General features: G+C 55.4%; 1 protein-coding gene across 3 annotated transcripts in view; it reads right to left on the reverse strand.

Moving 5' to 3' along the window:
* Positions 1–14,812: 14,812 nt before the first annotated feature.
* The window catches only part of NR6A1 (nuclear receptor subfamily 6 group A member 1), a 74,991-nt gene continuing 71,792 nt past the window's right edge, over positions 14,813–18,011 (reverse strand). For all 3 annotated transcript variants that reach the window (XM_076355272.1, XM_076355271.1, XM_076355273.1), the window contains exons 8-9: positions 17,247–17,399; positions 14,813–16,252 (exon numbers count right to left, since the gene is read on the reverse strand). In XM_076355272.1, the coding sequence (XP_076211387.1) occupies positions 16,164–16,252; positions 17,247–17,399 (242 nt within the window). In that variant the 3' untranslated portion in view covers positions 14,813–16,163. The remainder of the gene's footprint in view (positions 16,253–17,246; positions 17,400–18,011) is intronic.

The following is an 18,011-nucleotide window of genomic DNA, read 5'->3' on the forward strand; positions in this document are numbered from 1 at the left end:
CAAGCGCGGGGGGCAGAAAGGGAGCCGGGGGGCTCGGGGCAGGAGCAGCCCCCGAAGGTAGGGCTGCGGGCGGCAGCTCCCGCTGCTGCTCCTGGGCTGGGGGAAGCTGCTCAGCCAGGCCTCGGCAGCGCCGGGCTCCGGGCCTGGGGACCCCAGGGGCAGGACAGGCACGAGGCACCTCTCTGCAGGGAGGGACTCGAGACCCTCCCTGCTCCGCCCGGGGCTGGTGGAGCTGCCCCGGGTCATCCATGGGGAGCAACGAGCCCCCCACCTCCCTGGGCATCCGGCCTGCGAGCGGCAGGACCAGCGTGGGAACCAGGAGTCCCGGGGGCTGGAGCACAATTAAACATGTCTGAGCAAGAGGAACACCCTGCAGCCGGCCCCACTCAGCACACAGCACCCGGACCCCCGGGCCCTGCCAGATCCAGCCCTGTTACCCTGCACCAGGCAGTCCTGCCAGCCGGCCAGCTGCAGGGAGGTGCTCACCAAGCCCGGGGAAAGCTGCGTGAGGAGCACTGGGGTGTACAGCACCTCCTGACACCTCCTCTGGGACCACTACTAACGAGGTGATGGTTCGAACCTAGCACCAGCCACCCTGCGTGGAGCAGACACTGCCAATGGTGTCGTGGTACGCCTGTCAGATAGCGGTTGTTCACCACCAGTATTTAATTCATTGCTTCACATTCAGGGATTCTTAATGAAATGTTCCACGACACCAGCAGACCAGCGCAGGAGCGCCCATGCTCCCGGCACGTCCTGGTCATCGGGACGCTCCCAGGCCGGCTGGCCACGGGCTGCAGCCCAGGCACTCGGCCATGGGGACCTTGAGGCTCCGGCTCTGAGCTGGGCACTGCAGCTCAACCCATCCCATCAGGGCTGACCCGCTCGGTCAGGAGACCCTCCATGGCTGATGCAGAGGCACAGCCTGTCCCGGTACAGGCAGGAGCCTGCTGCCTGCACGGCTCCCAAGGAGGGAGCTCTGATTCGAGGCCTTTTGACACCCAAGGGAGCTGCAGGGAGGGCAGTGGTAGGGGGGGTCCTGAGGCTGTGGGTGTCTGGAGGTCCTGCACAGCTGGGGGCTGTGCTGCCGGCAGCACCCTGTGAAGGGGAGCTGTGGCCACTGGCCCCACATGGCTCATCTCGCACGGCTCGCCCCACACGGCTAATCCCACACAGTTCATCCGGCACGGCTCATCCTGCACATCTCATCCCGCACAGCTGATCCCCCACGGCTTGTCCCGCACAGCTCATCGCACACAGCTCATCCTGCCCAGCTCATCCTGCCCGGCTCGCCCCACACGCCTGCCGCTGCCCAGGGGTGCGGTGGGTAGGAAGCGGTGCTGGCAGGGAGAGCGGCAAACAGGAAACGGGCTCGGCGGAGCATTGCTCCAGAGCCACCAGGAATCGAGCCCAGGCTAAGAATAGCAGCAGAGCAGCCCCCGGTGTGGGTCAGCCGCTGTTTGGCCGGGAAGGAGTGCTCCCACCGCCGGTGGAGCCCCTTGGCCACAGCCCCCGCGCTCGCCGCAAGCTCCCGGGGGAGCTGCCGGGCAGCTGCAGAGCGGGACCTGCCATCCGGGAAGAGGAGCCCAGGAGGGGCCGTGGTTTGGGAGAAGAGCCTAGCAAACACCACGAGGAACAAAAGCAACACGGAGCCGAGGGCTGCGGCGCCTGCTGGCACGGAATGGGGAAGGGACGCGGGCTCAGCCAGTCCCAGGCGCCGAGGGGTCCCGGCTGCCTCCCACGCCTGCTCCAGGGTGCAGGGGCTGCCTGCACTCTCACGGGTAACACGCAATGCTGTGGTGACCGGGGACCCCCAGCCACCACTGGCTGGGCTCCCAGAGCCCCTCGGCAGCCGGATCTGTCATTTCTGGGCAGCAGCATGGCCGAGGGGCCAAGGCTACGGCGAGGCCTCACTCCGCTGCCCATGGTGAGCAGAGCCTCCATCCCCACGCCCGCTGATGGGGACGGGACGGGAAGCAGAGGCCCATGCACAGCTCCCGCTTCCTCACCAAGCCCTGCCGTGTCCCCAGCTCCGGCCTCAGCCGCTGTTGTGCCGGGGAATGGCGGCAGTGGATGGGAGACAGGCAGGATGGGGGGACCGCGGTTCTCCCCATGGCCACATACTCACCACGAGGCGGCTGCACGCCCCGCTGCGCGTGGGGCCGGCACGGAAGGAGAGCCTCGCTTGTGCCACCGGCCAGGAGCTGCCGCCTGAGGAGCCTCCGTGGGGTGCTGGGCACCGCTGCCCCGTCCGCAGTGGGCTGGGGGATTTATGGGACCCGCGTCTGCTGGGAAGGTGTCGGGGCTCTGGCTGCACATACACCGCCCCAGGCAGGACACCGGCCAATCTCCTCCCCGCGGGGGCCAGGCTCAGCCGGGATGGACCCACTTCGGTGCCTTATTGGCTTCTGTGGCCACGTGACCACACTGAAAAACATCATAATTAAGCTACAAAACACTGCCCATAAACTAGCATTAGAAAGTGACAGAGGAGATAAGTGGGACCCCCGCGGCAGATAACACGCCAGGGGAGAGAGACCCCGCAGGGAGGTGGGGGGCACCGGCGGGCGGCAGCGAGCGCACCAGCACCCACGGCCACGCTGATTTATGGCCCAGGGCAGGAGGGAGGGGGCTGCGGGCGCGGGGCAGGACGCCTCCAGGAGGAGTGCGAGCCCATTGCACCCACCCAGCGCCAGGACCTGCAGCCAGGGCCTCCCCAGCCCGGAAGGGTCTCCTCCGCAGGGGAGGGTGGGAGGGGGCTCCTCCATGCGTGGGGACCTGTGCCCGGGATCCCTGTGAGCTCGCAGCGCCCTCGGTCAGCAGCTCTGCGTGTGCCAAAATGGCACTGGAGGAAAGTGGGTCCCCCTGGGCCAGGGACGTGGCAGGGCAGCCAAGCCCCTGGCCGTGGAGCTGTGTTTGCCGCGTGGGTTCTCCCACCCTCCATTGCTGGGTACGATCCTGACCCACGGGCACCGTGCTGGCCGTGGGGCTCGTATTTCCAATTGCCCTGCGAAAACATGAGGGCAGCAAGGCCAGGCGCTGGGGCGAGAGGCCACAAGCGACACCTCCCATCCTGCCAGAGCAGGGACTTGCTCCCACCGCTGGCCCCACGCTCCGGCCATCCATCACCATGGCGTCTCCCTGTGTGTTTGTGCACAGGGCCCTGCTCTTTGCCTTGTCCCTCAGCGACAACAGCCCCGAGGATGGGCTGGCTGCGATGGCTCCGAGCCCCTGTGCTGGTGCTGGCACCCAGGGTGGCGTGGCAGGACCAACAATCCCGGGCTCAGGGGTTGGGGAAGGGCTCATCCCGGCTCAGCATCGGCCAGGGTGCAGCCCTGACACAGCAGGACAGTGACAGGCCCCATGGCACACCCACGCTGAGTGGGGGGGATCAGGGAGCCCCCTGGTGCTGCGGCCACCGGGAGAGGAGCAGTAGCAGCGAGCTGCGCAGCCCTGCTTGTTTTTTCCTCACTCTGCAGCTGAAGAGAGGAGAAAAACTAATGAAAACAGAGCTCTGGAAGAAGCTCCAGGCCCAGAGCGGCTTCCGCCCCGATCCCCAGCAATTATCAGCCGCATGCCAGATGTTCCGATGCGATGCCAATGTCAGAGAAAATAAATCTGTGGCAGGTTCAAGGTCCCTGCCGGACCGGCACGCAGCGGCTCACGGCTCAGCACCACGCGAGGCGGGGACGGAGCTGCAGGGCGGCCGCGGCCGCTTCCTCCCGCCAGGCATTGTTCCCCCGGGAAGCCCCGGCCTCATGCCGGCCTCTTGCTATTTTTGCAGCAAGGTGCTTTCAGGGGTAAATACATCCCCGCCGGCCTTGGGCACTTTCCTTTGCACGGGCCCTTGCCAAGGCTGCAGCCCAGCTTCTGCAGCGGGTGTGCAGCCCCAGGTCAGGGCCAGTGCATGGGCCACGGTGCAGCCTGGCAGGTCCCAGCCGGCAGTGGCAGGAGGGTGGATTTGGGCAGGCGCACGCCGGAGCGGCCACACAAGGGCCGGGCAGAGCCGGCTCCTGGCAGGGTGGGTGCGTGGGGCTCCGGCACCGGGGACACCCAGGCCCCTCTGCAGAGCGGGTGCCAGCCAGGTGCCAGCACCAACACCAGGGCCCTTTGCAGCGGCAGCACCTACCTCTTGCCTGTGCTGCCACTTCCTTCCCTGCCCCATGCTGGGCTTGCACTGGGACTCGGGGACCAGCGGTGCCCACAGGGACCCTGGATACCCTGGGCAGCGCATGCCCACGCAGGCAGGAGCAGCCAGCACACACGGAGCCCGTGCTGAAGGCTGTGCACAGCCCCAGGGGTCCCTGGGGACAGGGAGGAGGTGCAGACTGGGGTGACATTTCAGTGGCCACAGCACCCAGGAGGGAGGGACAGGGTGGCCCTGGGCTTCCAGCTGCATGGGTCCCTGGGGATGTGCTGGGGAAGGGACAGCTGCTGTTCAGGGCCAGGAACAGACCCCAAAGTCGCTGCCCTGCCACAGTGTCGTCATGGCCAAGGGACCAGCACAGCCTCTGCTTTGTGCTCCCGACAGGCCCAAGCACCAGCATGTCCATCACCAAAGCCCCGGCTTTTGGTCCAGCGACTGCCCTGCCCCATGTCCTCCCGTCCGGGCTGTGGGGCTGGCACAGCCGCGGCGCAGCCAGAGCCCACGGAGCCACACCACCCGCTGCAGGCCGCAGCCGTGCTTTGGCTCCTTGCTGGTGCGTAGCCTTGATGCTCAGCAAAGCATATCTCCTTCTTGGATTTTATCTCCATCCACTCAGCTTATCGGTGGTGGGGCAGCCCTCCTGCCTGCGCCACGTTCCCGGAGCATGCCTGCAGCAGGTGTGGTCAGCACTACTGTTTGCCAGATCTCGCTGCCTGCACCGCCGGCTGCCCGCAGTCCCTGACTCCGGGGCCCGTGCCGATAATGCACGCGCGGCGAGGACTTTGGCGATAGCGTTCCCGATGACATTACCTTGTCCCCCGCATTCTTCCAATGCCACGCACGCCTTCGCTCGGGGGCGCAGGCGGGCCCGGCACATGGCGGCGTGTGCAGATGGTGTGCAGGCAGCGCCGGGAAGTGCTGGTGGTCTCCTCCCGGGGGGACTCATTGACATATCAGTCACATACTTCTGCATAATTGGGACTTGGATGCAGCCTTTCTTTATGTTTCCTCTTAGCAGTTGCCAACAACATGAAGCACTCCTGGGTCAAAATGACAGCCTTTTGTTTACTATTCCTGCTTATGTGCCTCATTTTCTTCAAGGATAAAAGCTCTTTATAGGAATCTTTATTGTGATGAGGTTAGCAGAGAGAAAGATTTCTCTCAAGCTTTCTCTCTCTCTTTCACAGCTGATTAGTGGGGTCGGCCCGCGGGGACAGCGACATGGAGCTCTAATCCAGCGCCCACCTCAGGGTCCACCCGGCCACGAGCCACGTCTGTTCCAGTGCTGTCCTACCCTGCCGGCCCCACCACCGCGCAGTCCCGTGCAGGGTGCCCAGGCCACCCCGCGGCACCGCTCCCCTCCGGCTCGCGGGGGCCTGCAGGGAGGGGATGCCACCAGCCCGAGCAAAGGTACCAAGAAACCCAACCGCCCCCGGGAACTTGGGCAGGAGCTTACCAGAAGCACATACCTCTCGAGCATGCTGTTACTGTCCTGGCCGTGGTGGCCCATCTCTTGTCTGACCTCTGCAGCGGTGATCAGCCCCATCAGAAATGCCAAGAGCAATTCTTGCACCTGCACTTGGCAAACTGAGACATGAGACTCGTCCAGTAAAAGGAGACCCACCAGTCTACTGCACGCAATGGACTGATTTCCAGGTTTGAACCCCAGAGGGACAGAGACTGGGCAAGAGATGAGGAGAAATGTGAGAGCAATTGGTGACAAGATGGGGAGAAGTTCAGGGAAGAGATGTGGCCGGTGATGGACATCAATGGAAGTCCTTCCCCAGCCCGTGCCCAGCCCTGAAGGACACCCCACAGGACCATCCCAGCAGATCCTTCACCCATTGCTGGACTGACACCACCACCGCAGGCATGGTGACCCAACCTCACCTTGCAGCCCCTGTCCTGGCCGGTGGCCGTGGGGTGACACTCCTGGGAACAGCAACTCTTTTCAAGAGGAAAGCAGCTTATCCTTGAAAGTTACTTTGCGAAGGTCAAGAGTGGGACTGTGACAGAGCAGCCTGACAAACGCATCTCCCAAAGTCCTTGGGCCTGATAATGTATGTCCCATGCAATGTTGACACTAGTGATCCACCAAAGATCAGGTTAACAAGTTTGACGTTAGTGACAGCGTGATTTGTTCAGCGCTGGCTCTGAATTCATAGAGCAGCTGGCCTTCGGTGATAAACTATTGCACTGCGCGCATGAGGCTGTGGCAGTTGTCACCAGCCGGAGCACCGAGATGAAAAGGAAGCAGAGCTCTAATCAAAATACAGTGGTCAGTAGAGGTTGAGCTGAAAATTAAAATGTGCTGGTACTTTTCCCACTCCAGCCTTGCTTTCCAGGCAGGCCTTTGTGCCAGCGCAGGGCGAGGGGAGAGGCCGCCCCAGCGCAGCTCCAGCGGCTCCTCTCGCCTGGTTTGAAGGTGCGGACAAACCCATCGCCCCACGTGCGCAAAGCATCCTCTGCCATCTCCCAGGGAGCCCCGCCACTGCTGACCTTCAGGGCCCTCTTACAGGGAATAAATCCAGGGTGGCGCAGCGTCAAAGCCGCTCAAGCTGCACCGCGGAGGAGGAGAACCGCTGTAAATAAGAAAAATTAACACAATAGAGAGGGCAGGAGATGTGAGAACGCTCGGCAGAGGAGTGGGGCAGTGTGGCTCATGCCGGGATTGAGGCGAGGATGCGATAAACCCCCTGGAAGGAGTGGGGAGGGGGTAGATGCGGTGCCGTGGAGGGGAGTGGGGACCTTGGGGGGAGACAGCCACCTTGCAGCGAGCAGCCTGGCAGGGGCAGAGGCAGCACAGTCATGAGGACCGTGGAAGCACTGGGGGACATGGAACAGGTCTGGGGCCAGCATCAGTTGGGAGCTTTTCTGCAGAAACACCTAGAGACGGGCTGCTGGAGCAGTTCCCCCTCCTGAACTAGGTTTTCTCCTCCCTCTCCCCTCTGCTCACTGCCTGCTCCTGCAACGCCCTCGGGAAGAGAAGGTGCAGGGACTGCAGGACAGCATCGTGACTCACAGCTGGAAGAAGCATCCTCCCCAAAAGTGAGCTGTCCTGCTGCAAGCTCAGGACTAGACCTCAGGCGAGGCTGAACGTGCTCAGTGCTGATTTACGGTCCAACATGTTTATTGCATCTGCTGTGAGGGATTATTGCAAGCACAATGCTCCAGCTTGGGGGAAGAACCTCTTTGCCTGGCTGCAAATGACTATTGCGGGCCCAGGTCAGGGCAGAGCACTGCTCCGCCAGGTCCTTGGCTTGGCCTGAGTTTTGAGACAGCTGTTCCAGCCATCCCCTGCTCCCCAGACCACAGCCCCTTTTTAAGTCTGAACAAGTGGATTTCTGTTGTCTCTGGAGAACAGATACTGAGGAATTTCCTAAGCACGAAAGCCCATTGCAGGAGGACAGCCCAGCCCTCGCAGGGACAACTCTGCTCCATGCAGGACCCGGAGCCACCGAGCCTCTCCTGTAAGCATGGCCAGGGAGGGCTGAGCTCTTCATCCACCTGTCCTGCCCAAGGAACCAGCGTTCCTCTGCCAGGACACGAACCCACCAAGGGGGCCGAGGGCAGAGACCTGGCAGCACCGCTCCTCAACCTCCCAAAGGGGACAGCAGAGCCGCGGGTCAGCTACCCCGCAGCTGGGGGTCGCAGCGAAGGGGCAAGTGATGGAAAGAAAACACCCCAAAACTGGCCAGTGAAGGGAAGCAGACTCTCAGCCCACACCCCTCTGCCCTGCAGCTGGGGACACGCTCTGCCCCACACAAAAACTGCTTATTACAATCCAGCAGCTCCGTGTTCAAAGCCAGGAGGTCCGTCGGTGACAAAATCGTTCAGCTCAGGAGAAATACGGGGAGGGCTGCAACCCTGTGTGCCAGAAGGCAGACACTTAACTGCTATTTCTTTGCCACAGAATCTCCCATTATTAAAATAAGTGGGGGAAAAAAATCCTGAACGGTCTTAAGCACAAGAGCTCCTAAACATTAAAAAGGAAGAATTTCCATTTTTATGAATTTAGCAATGCAGAAAGCACCGGCAGCCCCGCGGGAGGGAGCAGCGGAGCATGGGGGCTGGCTGCTCACTTGGAGCTGCCTTTGTGGCAGTGCAGCGTCTCCCTGAGTGGGCCTTAATGTGCGCTAATAGGTGTGGAAATGTAAATACGAAAAGTGCTTCTTAGTCTTTTAACACGCACCCACCTCAGTGACATGAGAGATTGTTAAATGATTTCTGCAGTTTCTCTCCGGAGCACGCCGATCAAGGATTTCTGGTGTGTTTGCTCGTTTGGATTATTCTTCCTGCCTGCAGCAGCTGTCGCCGCACAGGTCTCCTCCTGCTGCTGGTGCAAACCCTCCTCCCACTGCACCCACGGCCACAGCTGCCCACCCAAACCACCGCACGTTCTGGCCATCCCATGGACAGGAACCCCCCGGGTGACAGCAGTGGCGTGGCCGTGCCACATGTAACATGGCGGGCACTCCAGGCTGCAGTGGTGCAATGACCAAATGGAGAAAACCCGTCCTCCTGCCTTCTCCTCTCTTGGCCTGGGCAGGGGAAGGGGACCACTGCGCGTCTGTCGTGCGGCAGGGTCCAGGAGACCATGCAAACCTTCACTCTCGCATTGCTCCCGCTCATGCCTCCCTCAAGGTGCAGGCCCCCCAGCCAGCCCTGCCCTTAGCAGAGGCCGCTGCCAGTCCACACTGCCGGCTGCCCAGGGCAGGGCTCGTGCACAGCCCCCAGCCACGCCAACGGCACCAAGGCCTTCCCCAGACCCACGAACGATTCCAGCCCCGGCTGCTCCACAGCAGGAGGGTGGCAGGCAGGGCAGCGCAACGGCTGCCACTCGGACCAGCGCTGGGCTCCATCACCCTGATGATGCCTCCCCCCGCAGGGAGAACCGCTGCTGAAGGGGGAAGGTGCAAGCGAACAAGAGACGCCACCGATGCAGAACAATTCACATTTATTAGTTCATACAGCTAACACTCGCTAAACATGCGTTCAACACTTATTGGTCACATTTCCACAGGTAGTCAAGTCACAGAGCAGAGCAGCGGAGCAGGGGCAGGTTGGGCTGACACGGACCCGCGCCGGTCCCGCTGCGTGAGGGGGACCGGCTGTGCCACAGCACGCCCGAGACGTGCCGGCAGAAACATTCATTTGGTCGTAGCGTAGTGACGGAAAGGCAGCTCCCGAGAGGCGCAGCATGGTGCCTGCTCCTCCTCGGGTGCTGCGGGGCGAGGGCAGCAGCGGCCGGACACGCTCTCCTGCCCCAGCCCCAGCTCCAAGTGTGCCAACGTTCACCGTATGTCATGCCGAGACAACATCCTGCTTCCCTGATTTATGCAAGGGATCGTGGGAAAAATGAAGTGTTTTACTGGGAGAAACCATCACCTGGAACATCAGAGGAAGGACCCAAAGACTGGGACCAACCCATCTTGGAAATGTCCCGCAAACCAGCGATGGGCCAACACAAGCACACGGCAGCAAACCGGACCCGCTCCCTCCTTGAGCTGCCCAGCACGCTTCCACCCAGGACGTACGTGCGAGGGCCCTGCAAGGTCCCAGGCTACAAACGCAGCCTCCGCATGGCATCTGCACCAGGACAGAGCTGGAAACGGGCCCAGGGCTTGATGGGCATCAACAAAAAGCAAACCGGCAAGAGCTATGCCCTGCCCCGTGGCTGCAGGCAGGGGCTGTGCTCCACTGGGAGGGATGCCGGAGCTCAGCCCCCCCCCAGTGGATCGCAGACCTCCGCCTCTCACCATGCGGCAACACATGGCCGCGGCCACAGGACACTGCCCACGCTGTGAAAAGCAGCTCGGTGCAGCAGTGGCCGCGGTGGTGCAACGCCATGGCACATTGGTGCTGGGCGAGAGCACGGCGTGCACAGCCCAACACCCTCCCAGGGGGCCGGGGGTCCAGGTGGGACGCAAAGTCAAAACCATCACCCGTAGGTTGAAATGCTGCGGCAGTAAGAGGAACCAAGCCACAACCCACGGGAAAGGAAACAAACTCAGCCATCACACCCCCTGTTCTTCGCTGGCAACAACACTGGCAGTGTTCTGTTTTTCACACAATCCCTTTGAGATGATAAACAGGATGTCACACGAGGTAGTTTTGTTATGGAAATTGAGTCAATAATGTTATCAACTATTACAAGACATTTTATAAATTGAAAGAAAACAATGAATCACAAAAGGCTTTGTTAAGGTTGATCGTCATCTGGTTTCAATTTCTGCTTCTTTTTGCCCTTGGGGGCATTTCTTCCACTGAACCATGTTGCTTCTTTCATAGACTTGTTAGAGGTCAGCTGCACAGGAGCTCTTTTTATATTTTTTTTTTTTTCCAAGGGGAAGATACTGCCTGGATTGGCCTCCCCAGCTTTTTGCACAGCTGGTTTTAACTCAGATTTGCAGATCCTGGCCAGTTAGACTGCCGGGAAGGTGGGTTTCAGCCCTGCAAACTGTTGCTGACTTGCTCAGTGCTGGCACTGCCTGCGGCTGCATCGGGCTGGACAGGGCCTTTTGGATACTCCTAGCAGCTGTAACTGAACTACGTTTACATGTCAGTACCTTTCTCAAGCAGCCTGAATGAATCTACAACCTTACCGACCCACGATGAGAACATTGTACTGACTGGAAATCAATATGCTCTAATTCATAAGCAACAGACTGAGTACAGAACACTGGGACTGGCCGCCAGGGTCTCTGCCACGTTGAGAAATTCCCATTTTCCCCTTTTTCACGGGCACTCAAACACATTTAACACTGAAGGCAGAAGAATGAGGTATTTGCAAACCACTTTGAATGTGGAAATACAGACAAACTTCTCCCAGCCCTCGGAGCTGATGTGCATTCAGCAAAAGCATGAAGTTACCAAAAATGATGGTTATTTTACATTTCACCATTTCCTCATCCAACAGCGCCGGTGAGAAGGAGGGCTGGGCGCCACAGAGCAGAGGGGCTGCAGCCAGAGAGGAGGCAGGGCAGCTCCGGGGCTGGTGGGTCCTCCCTGCAGCCCTGACCAGACCCTCCTGCCTCTCCCAAAGCCCCTCGGCCACCCGCGCCGTCCCGGGCTCGGCCCCGCTCTCCCCACGAGCCCCTTGGGCAGAGCGGACCCTCAGCTGCCAGCTCGTGCGAGGGCAAAGTGAGCCGCAGCTCCCCTCGCCACCGCCTTGCAACAGCCCAAGCAGCAACGTGCATCTTCGGGATGCTTTTCCCGTTAGACCGCATCGAAGCCTCCAGTAGGCAAACTTCCCACAAGCCAAACCGAAAGTTTTTCCCCCAAAATCTCCATATGAGGGCTTTATTCAGCTTTCAATGGGTCCTCCAAACAAGTCATGAAAGAAGCAACAGTTGCAACATCAAAACTAGGGTTTCTCTGGGTCACATTTTAAATACTTATCCCTGAGCTTCCGTGTATTGCAAACAACACACCGTGAACCCAGAGAAACGCCACAGCTTGATACTGACATCCTATGTATTACCCTCGATTTACACATCATCTACAACTTAAAAATTAGCTTCATACTTAAACTAGTTCCCCAAGTTTCCCCCTTTCTCCTGCCCTTTATGTGGCAGGGATGATTGCCGCTTATTATCCTGAGAAATACAGAAATAACATTTTCACAGACACCAAGCTTCATAGCTTCAAATCAAAACCAAGAAAGAAGAAAGAATGAACGGTAAATAGCACATTCACAGGAGAATTTTTTTTTTTCATTTTTAAAAATGTAGTAAAGATAAAAGAAATTCAAGTTTGTTTTTTTTTTTTTTTTTTAAAAAGATTGGTTTGAAGGACAAGACTTAAAATCCTTAACCTGAGGTGGCTGCAGTTCTGTGCAGAAGCCTGAAGAGCAAAGGGCAGGCGGATCCTGCCGTGCGTGGCAGAGGGAGGGACGGGCAGCAAGCGGCACTCAACGTGAGCTCGAGCCTTTGCATGGGCAACTGCGGGGCAGGGGCACGGCCACCCAGGCCTTCCCCAGCGAGCGAGAACAGCCCTGCTGAAACACCGGAGTGCCCGGGAGCCTTGCTTGCTCTGCCGGCACTGCTCACCCTCACAGGCTCGCTCAAAGCAACACCACAGCGCTAGGAGAACGGGTGTTACTGGGGCAGCAGCTCGCCGGCACAGGTTGCCCCGCTGCTGGCAATCCGACTGACCGCTTTGCACTGATCACCCTGAAAACACCATGTTCCCCCTTCGGCCTTTGCGTGACAGGGGATGGCAAAAGCTCAGGATTGAAGAATTACAGAAAAATCCAGAGCCACACCCTGATGACCCACGGCAAGCAGTGCCTCTGCACAGCACTGCGGGCTGGCAGGCGTGAGATGAGAAAGATGAACACCCCTGGCATTAACAACAATTAGAAGGTAGCTAAAGCGTATACAAAACGGCTGGAGAGTTAGCTCCTGCTGCACCAATTCTGCCATGCCCAGAGCCCATCAGTTTAGGTTGGTACCTGGCATCTCCGAGCATCCTGGTCATCCCTCCATCCCCCAGCCCTCTCGAGGGGCCGGGCAGGCCGAGGACAAGGACCCACTACCGACACACACAGTGGGGTCACGGGACAGAAGCCTGACCCAAAGGCAGGCAGTGGAAGAAAACCCAGTTGCTTTCCAAAAGCTTTTGTTCACGTCCTGGGGTCTTGCCACTGGAGCTGGGACTCGGCCCCATCAGCTGGCAGCAGCAATTTCTGCTCAGTTCCCCGTACTGGGTGACGAGCTTCCAGCTGTAAAACAGCAACTAGGATACCTCGGCAGAGTCCCTCTGAATACGTGAGCCTGAGCACTTCAAATTTATGTCCCAAATCTCTGTTCGGATTAAAAGTAACTCTTCAGCTTTCCATCTGCACAAATGCTATGAAGGAGAGGAGGGGGTCAGTCAGCCAATTTATCTTTCAAATCGGGGATAAAAATTGACTTGTCATGGCAGAAAATTCTACCAAAGACTATTATTGTTGATTGATTTCTCTATGACAGAAGGTCAGATAAGCAAGAGCAGATAGATACCAAAGATAATGAACTTCCCCCTACTAGCATTAAGCACAAGTAAAATATGAGTCCCTGTAAACCGAATGTTACGTGAAGAATGGAACAAAAATTCCAACCTTTCCAGGGTGTCCTTCAAACCAAATTCACAAATACATCTAGTGACTGACCTAGCGTCTCTACATCTCTAGCTACATTCCTACCTTCTCATAATACCTGAGTTTGCAATGCAACACATTCACTTTACCCTGTTTAAAAAATACAAGTCATTAGAGGACTTGGTGCAGAAGATATTAAGAATGACTGTCCAGTGAGCTAGATCCTGGTTCGGTATATTAGCGTCTTCCTTACTTGTCAGTTTAGTAAGGCTTTTCTACTCCCTACAACAAATGGGTTATTTGTTAATGGATACTGCCGCCAATCAACCTTTGTAACATTTGCTTTATACAACAGAAAGTAGAACATTCTTGCCCATTCACCATCATAAATTAATTTAGGTTTTTTGTTGTTGTTGGTACAGCATTAGTCTTGGGAGTCTATTTTGGATAAACACAGAATACCTAATAGATTATTTTTGTTGGGTATTTGGCAGTAAGATGACCGCTTTTATGTACACTAATTAAAACAAACTCTTATTCATCAACAGATTATAATAATTCAGTAACTGTAGAATAAAATTACTCCTATGCAATTTTAACAATTCCTTGAGTGTATAAAACAGCAAGCCAGAAGATAACCCGTAATAAAAAGATCATATCAAGCTATTTGGAAATTAAACTTAAAAGCTGAGAAATACTTTCTAACTTACAAACAGATATACTAAAATCTTCCCATTTACACTTGAGGTATAGGCTGTATGCAGAAGGCTTTCCTGAGAAATACGCGCTTGTCTCACTTTACAGTCAGAAAGTAAATGAGATTTACGGAACCACCTTTGGATTGTGAAGCTCTATCAAGCTGAACTGCTGCTGGGCCCAGCAGCTGTTACCCGTAACATCCTATTTAAATAATGAAAAATGAGCAGCTAGTGGACTTGTAGAAAAGGGAAACCATCAAGCTGGAAGATGCCCAAGCGGGACTGCAAAGGCGGCGATGCCGCCGTGGGTCCGCAGTCAGCCAGCAGCGGGTCTCCGAGGAGAGGTCTGACCGCAGCGGTCGGCACCCGGGACACGGCACGGCTGCTGACTAACCAAGAGATGTGCCAAGCCAGTGGGTCACAGCGTCTCTTGGGCTGCGCACCCGCTGGGTGAAGGGGAAGGAAAGATGACTTTGGTGAATGAGATTTTTCTCCTGTCCACCATCACAGGCATCTCACAGCAGCTTCAGTACCTCTGAGCAGTACTCACTTTGTGCCACACAGCTGTCATCAGGACAAGACAAAAAGATAGCAACTGGTCCCTCCTACCCTGAAGGAACAGAAGTTGCTTCCCAAAATATTTTTAAAACAGCATTCAAACATTTGTTGATGAACCCCCTTGCTACATAAACATCAGATTCATATCTAACGACACAGGGAAGGAAATCCAGCCAGGGCGACACGGCTGTCTAGGAGGGTGACTGAGTCTTCAAATGTTAATTATTAATGAAGGAAATGAGAACAAGAGCATCTCATCCAACCTCCCCACCACCACCACGAGCAGGAAGCCATGAGGTTATGAGGTTACTCACGAGAATACCCAAGTTTAGATAAACACCAGCACTTAGCAATTACTCAAACAGCTAACCGGTTGTCATTAAACCAGTTCTCCATGCAGTGGAGTGGCGTGGAGGTTGCGAGATGGAAAATCCAAGCCTTGCAACACCTAGGACAGAACAGTTTACCAAATACTGCATTAATACAATTTTTCCTGGTAAGAAGGGATTCCACAAGCAGCAGAACAGTCCTGGCAGGATATGACTATGGATCACGCATTCCCCGAGTCCAGCAGAGAAAGCCGTGCCAGGGGACACTGAAGTCCCTCACCCCGTTACACAGGTCACATTTAACCACAGGGCACGTTAACTGTTCCCAGAAACAGGCTGCTTGGGACTGCTGCAATGCAGAAGCCTCCTCAGTAGTCAGATACCACCTTGGAGGAATACACTAAAAGGGGCAATCCCGCCTCTTCTCTAAGTAGGTTTTTCCTGCTTTTGTGAACCTAAAATGGATGTTAAGGAAGTGATGAGAAATTACTTGCAGTTCTCTAGCAACAAGAGTACCTTTATGTAACGCCAGGAGCCTGCTACAAACTGCAGCAACCCAATTTCAGTCGAATGGAAAGGTGTGCAGCAATAGTGAGAGGCCAGCTGGTCAGGCCGGGGTTGGGGGCAGAGCCCACTCCTGCAGCTCCCAGGAGGGGACAGGGGCAGCGAGCCCCTCGCAGCTCGGGAGCGCTACGATCCCGCTGGGGCAGGATTTAAGGAAACCACAGGAGCTACCACCTGCATCTGAAAACTGCCAGGGGAAAAGAAACCAACTGGCTAGACAGACTATTCCTTCTTCTCCACTCCCTGGCTTTTTAAAATTATTATTATATTTAAAGAAAAAAAAGCTTGGCACTTCTCTAACACCCACTTCTCCAAAATCGTCCATTTGGGATACTAACAGCTCTGTCGATGTGGTGAGGCCGTTTGCTCTCTATGACAAACGCTTTTGGATACAAATCACGGAAAGAGCAGTGCGCGAACAGCATCTTCTCCTTGAGGTAGTCTTAGTCATCTCGGTCCCCAGCCCCCAAAATACAAAAGAACTAACCCTAACAAACACTGTAACATTAAACATCTTCACATTCTGTAAACCGCTGGAGAATGCATCTGCTGCATTCATACAGAACCATGTGCATCGTGTTGAAGATCATACATTCAACTCTGTCGTGAAATAAATATATAGGAAAAAGAGTAAAAAAACAAAAACAAACAAAAAAGATTCTTGCTACAATGGCAGGGACGCCCACCGCCCCGTCTCCTGCCTGGATCGCGTTTGTCCCTCTCCCGAGGTGAGCCAGCTCCCTGCCTGAGGCACAGCGTAAGGCACCGGCCGGGGCGAGCTGGGCTCACTCTTTGCTCACGCTTGTCTTGCAGGAATGTAGAACGGCCTTAAAAAGGAGAGGCAGCTGCTCCAGGGGGACATTCACCATTTTTCCTGGTAAGAAAAAAAACCACAGAATTAGCAGCCACTCCTGAATCAGATTTCAGAGACACCTAAGCCAGCAACGCTGGAGATGGTTTTACCTTGAACCTCTCAGAGAAACAGTTAATCATCCTACCGCTACATTAGACATTTGATATTCATTTGGACACAACAGGATTTATTATTTACTGAATCGAAAGCTAAATAAATGGGCAAAGTCAGATCAAAATGATTTCTCCACAATGGAGCAGTATTTATAGAAACTGGGAAAGACTAAATCCTGTCTCTCCTCAAACTCCCTGGTTGATCTCAATGAGTAAATTACGAGAGCTGCTCTGTGATTATTATCTAGTTCGTTACAGCGGAGTAGGATGAAGCATACGGAGCCTTGACACGGGGAGGCAAGTATCTCCCTTTGTCATAACATTCAGGAACAAACAATGTTTTAGTAACACCAGACCTTGTAGATCTAATTAGTCACACAACTGCATTTGAAAGTTCACCTGTGGATTTCAGCGGTCCAGACGAGCTGAAACCTGGGGGTTACACTGCAGGTCTGCCTGCCGCTCTGCTTATCATCTGCTCCTTAATTAAGCAGCATTTCAGAGATGTCTATTTCTTATGAGATAACTACTCAAACCAGGATTACACCCCTTTGAGACAAAATGCCTCTGAGATGGGATTGAAAGGAAGAAAATAAAATGAGAACCTGACTTAAGTACTTAAAGGGCGGCAGGTCAGAGCAAGGCACGACTTCTTGGGAGCAGGGGACTCGGGAATGAGACGTAACACCGCGTCTGCCAGCGTCACAGGGACAACTTGCAAAAAGCCAGTCTGGCTGGGTGAGCTAGGGGTGACGGGAGATCAGCTTCGATAGAAAAAGGTCCCACACAAACATCCTCCACCGAAGTCGACAAGAATTTTGCTGTTATAAATTAATTTTCTTTTAAAAGCAAATTTCATAACTTGCACACGATCCCAGTGGGAGAAGAGCTCAAAAAGTTACCTGCAATATATCGTATCTCTGGCAAACACATCATTAAATCCGGAAAACGGTTTGGCTGGTGTGGGTATTTGTACTCCGTGAAGTCCTGGCAAACATACCAATACCGCTTATTCAGCTGCTCCAGTTGGGACGCGTTAGTCAGACCCCTGATGTCTGAAAGCAAATATGATTAGAGTAATGGAGACATGACGAAAACATCCTAGAAGAGCAGCAGCCTCACACTTACTGCCATTTCTTCAGGAAAGACAGACTGATTGCTAAAATTCTAAGCTGGGTCCCTGCTTCGGAGACTGGCTTCGAGTGCCCACTTAGACAAATACTAAAATTCCCATCTCCCCTCCTGACATGCCTGCATCACGGATGCATCTTTACACACGTCTGGGTACGGATTTCCTTCCGTGAAAGACCAGGATGAGAACAGCTAATGTCCTAAGCTGCTCAGCTACAAAGCTGAACGAACGCTCTTGTAGATAACAGCTCCAGCAACCTTAAATCCCCGCCTGCCTGGTGTAAAGCAGCTGTATGTCAAGGTTTAGTCCTCACAGCGGATTCAGCGTAATACTTCCTCAGACAGAAACATGTTGATTTTAGGTATATCATCTTGGCTGAGGAAAGCGCTCAACTCCATAATTCAAGGTATCATCATATTTCTCCCCATCTGCTTATGAATTATGTCATATGAGCTTTATAAACTTGTCAACTTCTCATTTTTAAATTTAGCTTTGGCAGTGTCAGGCAACGTACACAAAGGAAAAATGGCAAATA

The sequence above is a fragment of the Aptenodytes patagonicus genome, chromosome 18 (genome assembly GCF_965638725.1).
Source record: "Aptenodytes patagonicus chromosome 18, bAptPat1.pri.cur, whole genome shotgun sequence".
NCBI lineage: Eukaryota > Metazoa > Chordata > Aves > Sphenisciformes > Spheniscidae > Aptenodytes > Aptenodytes patagonicus.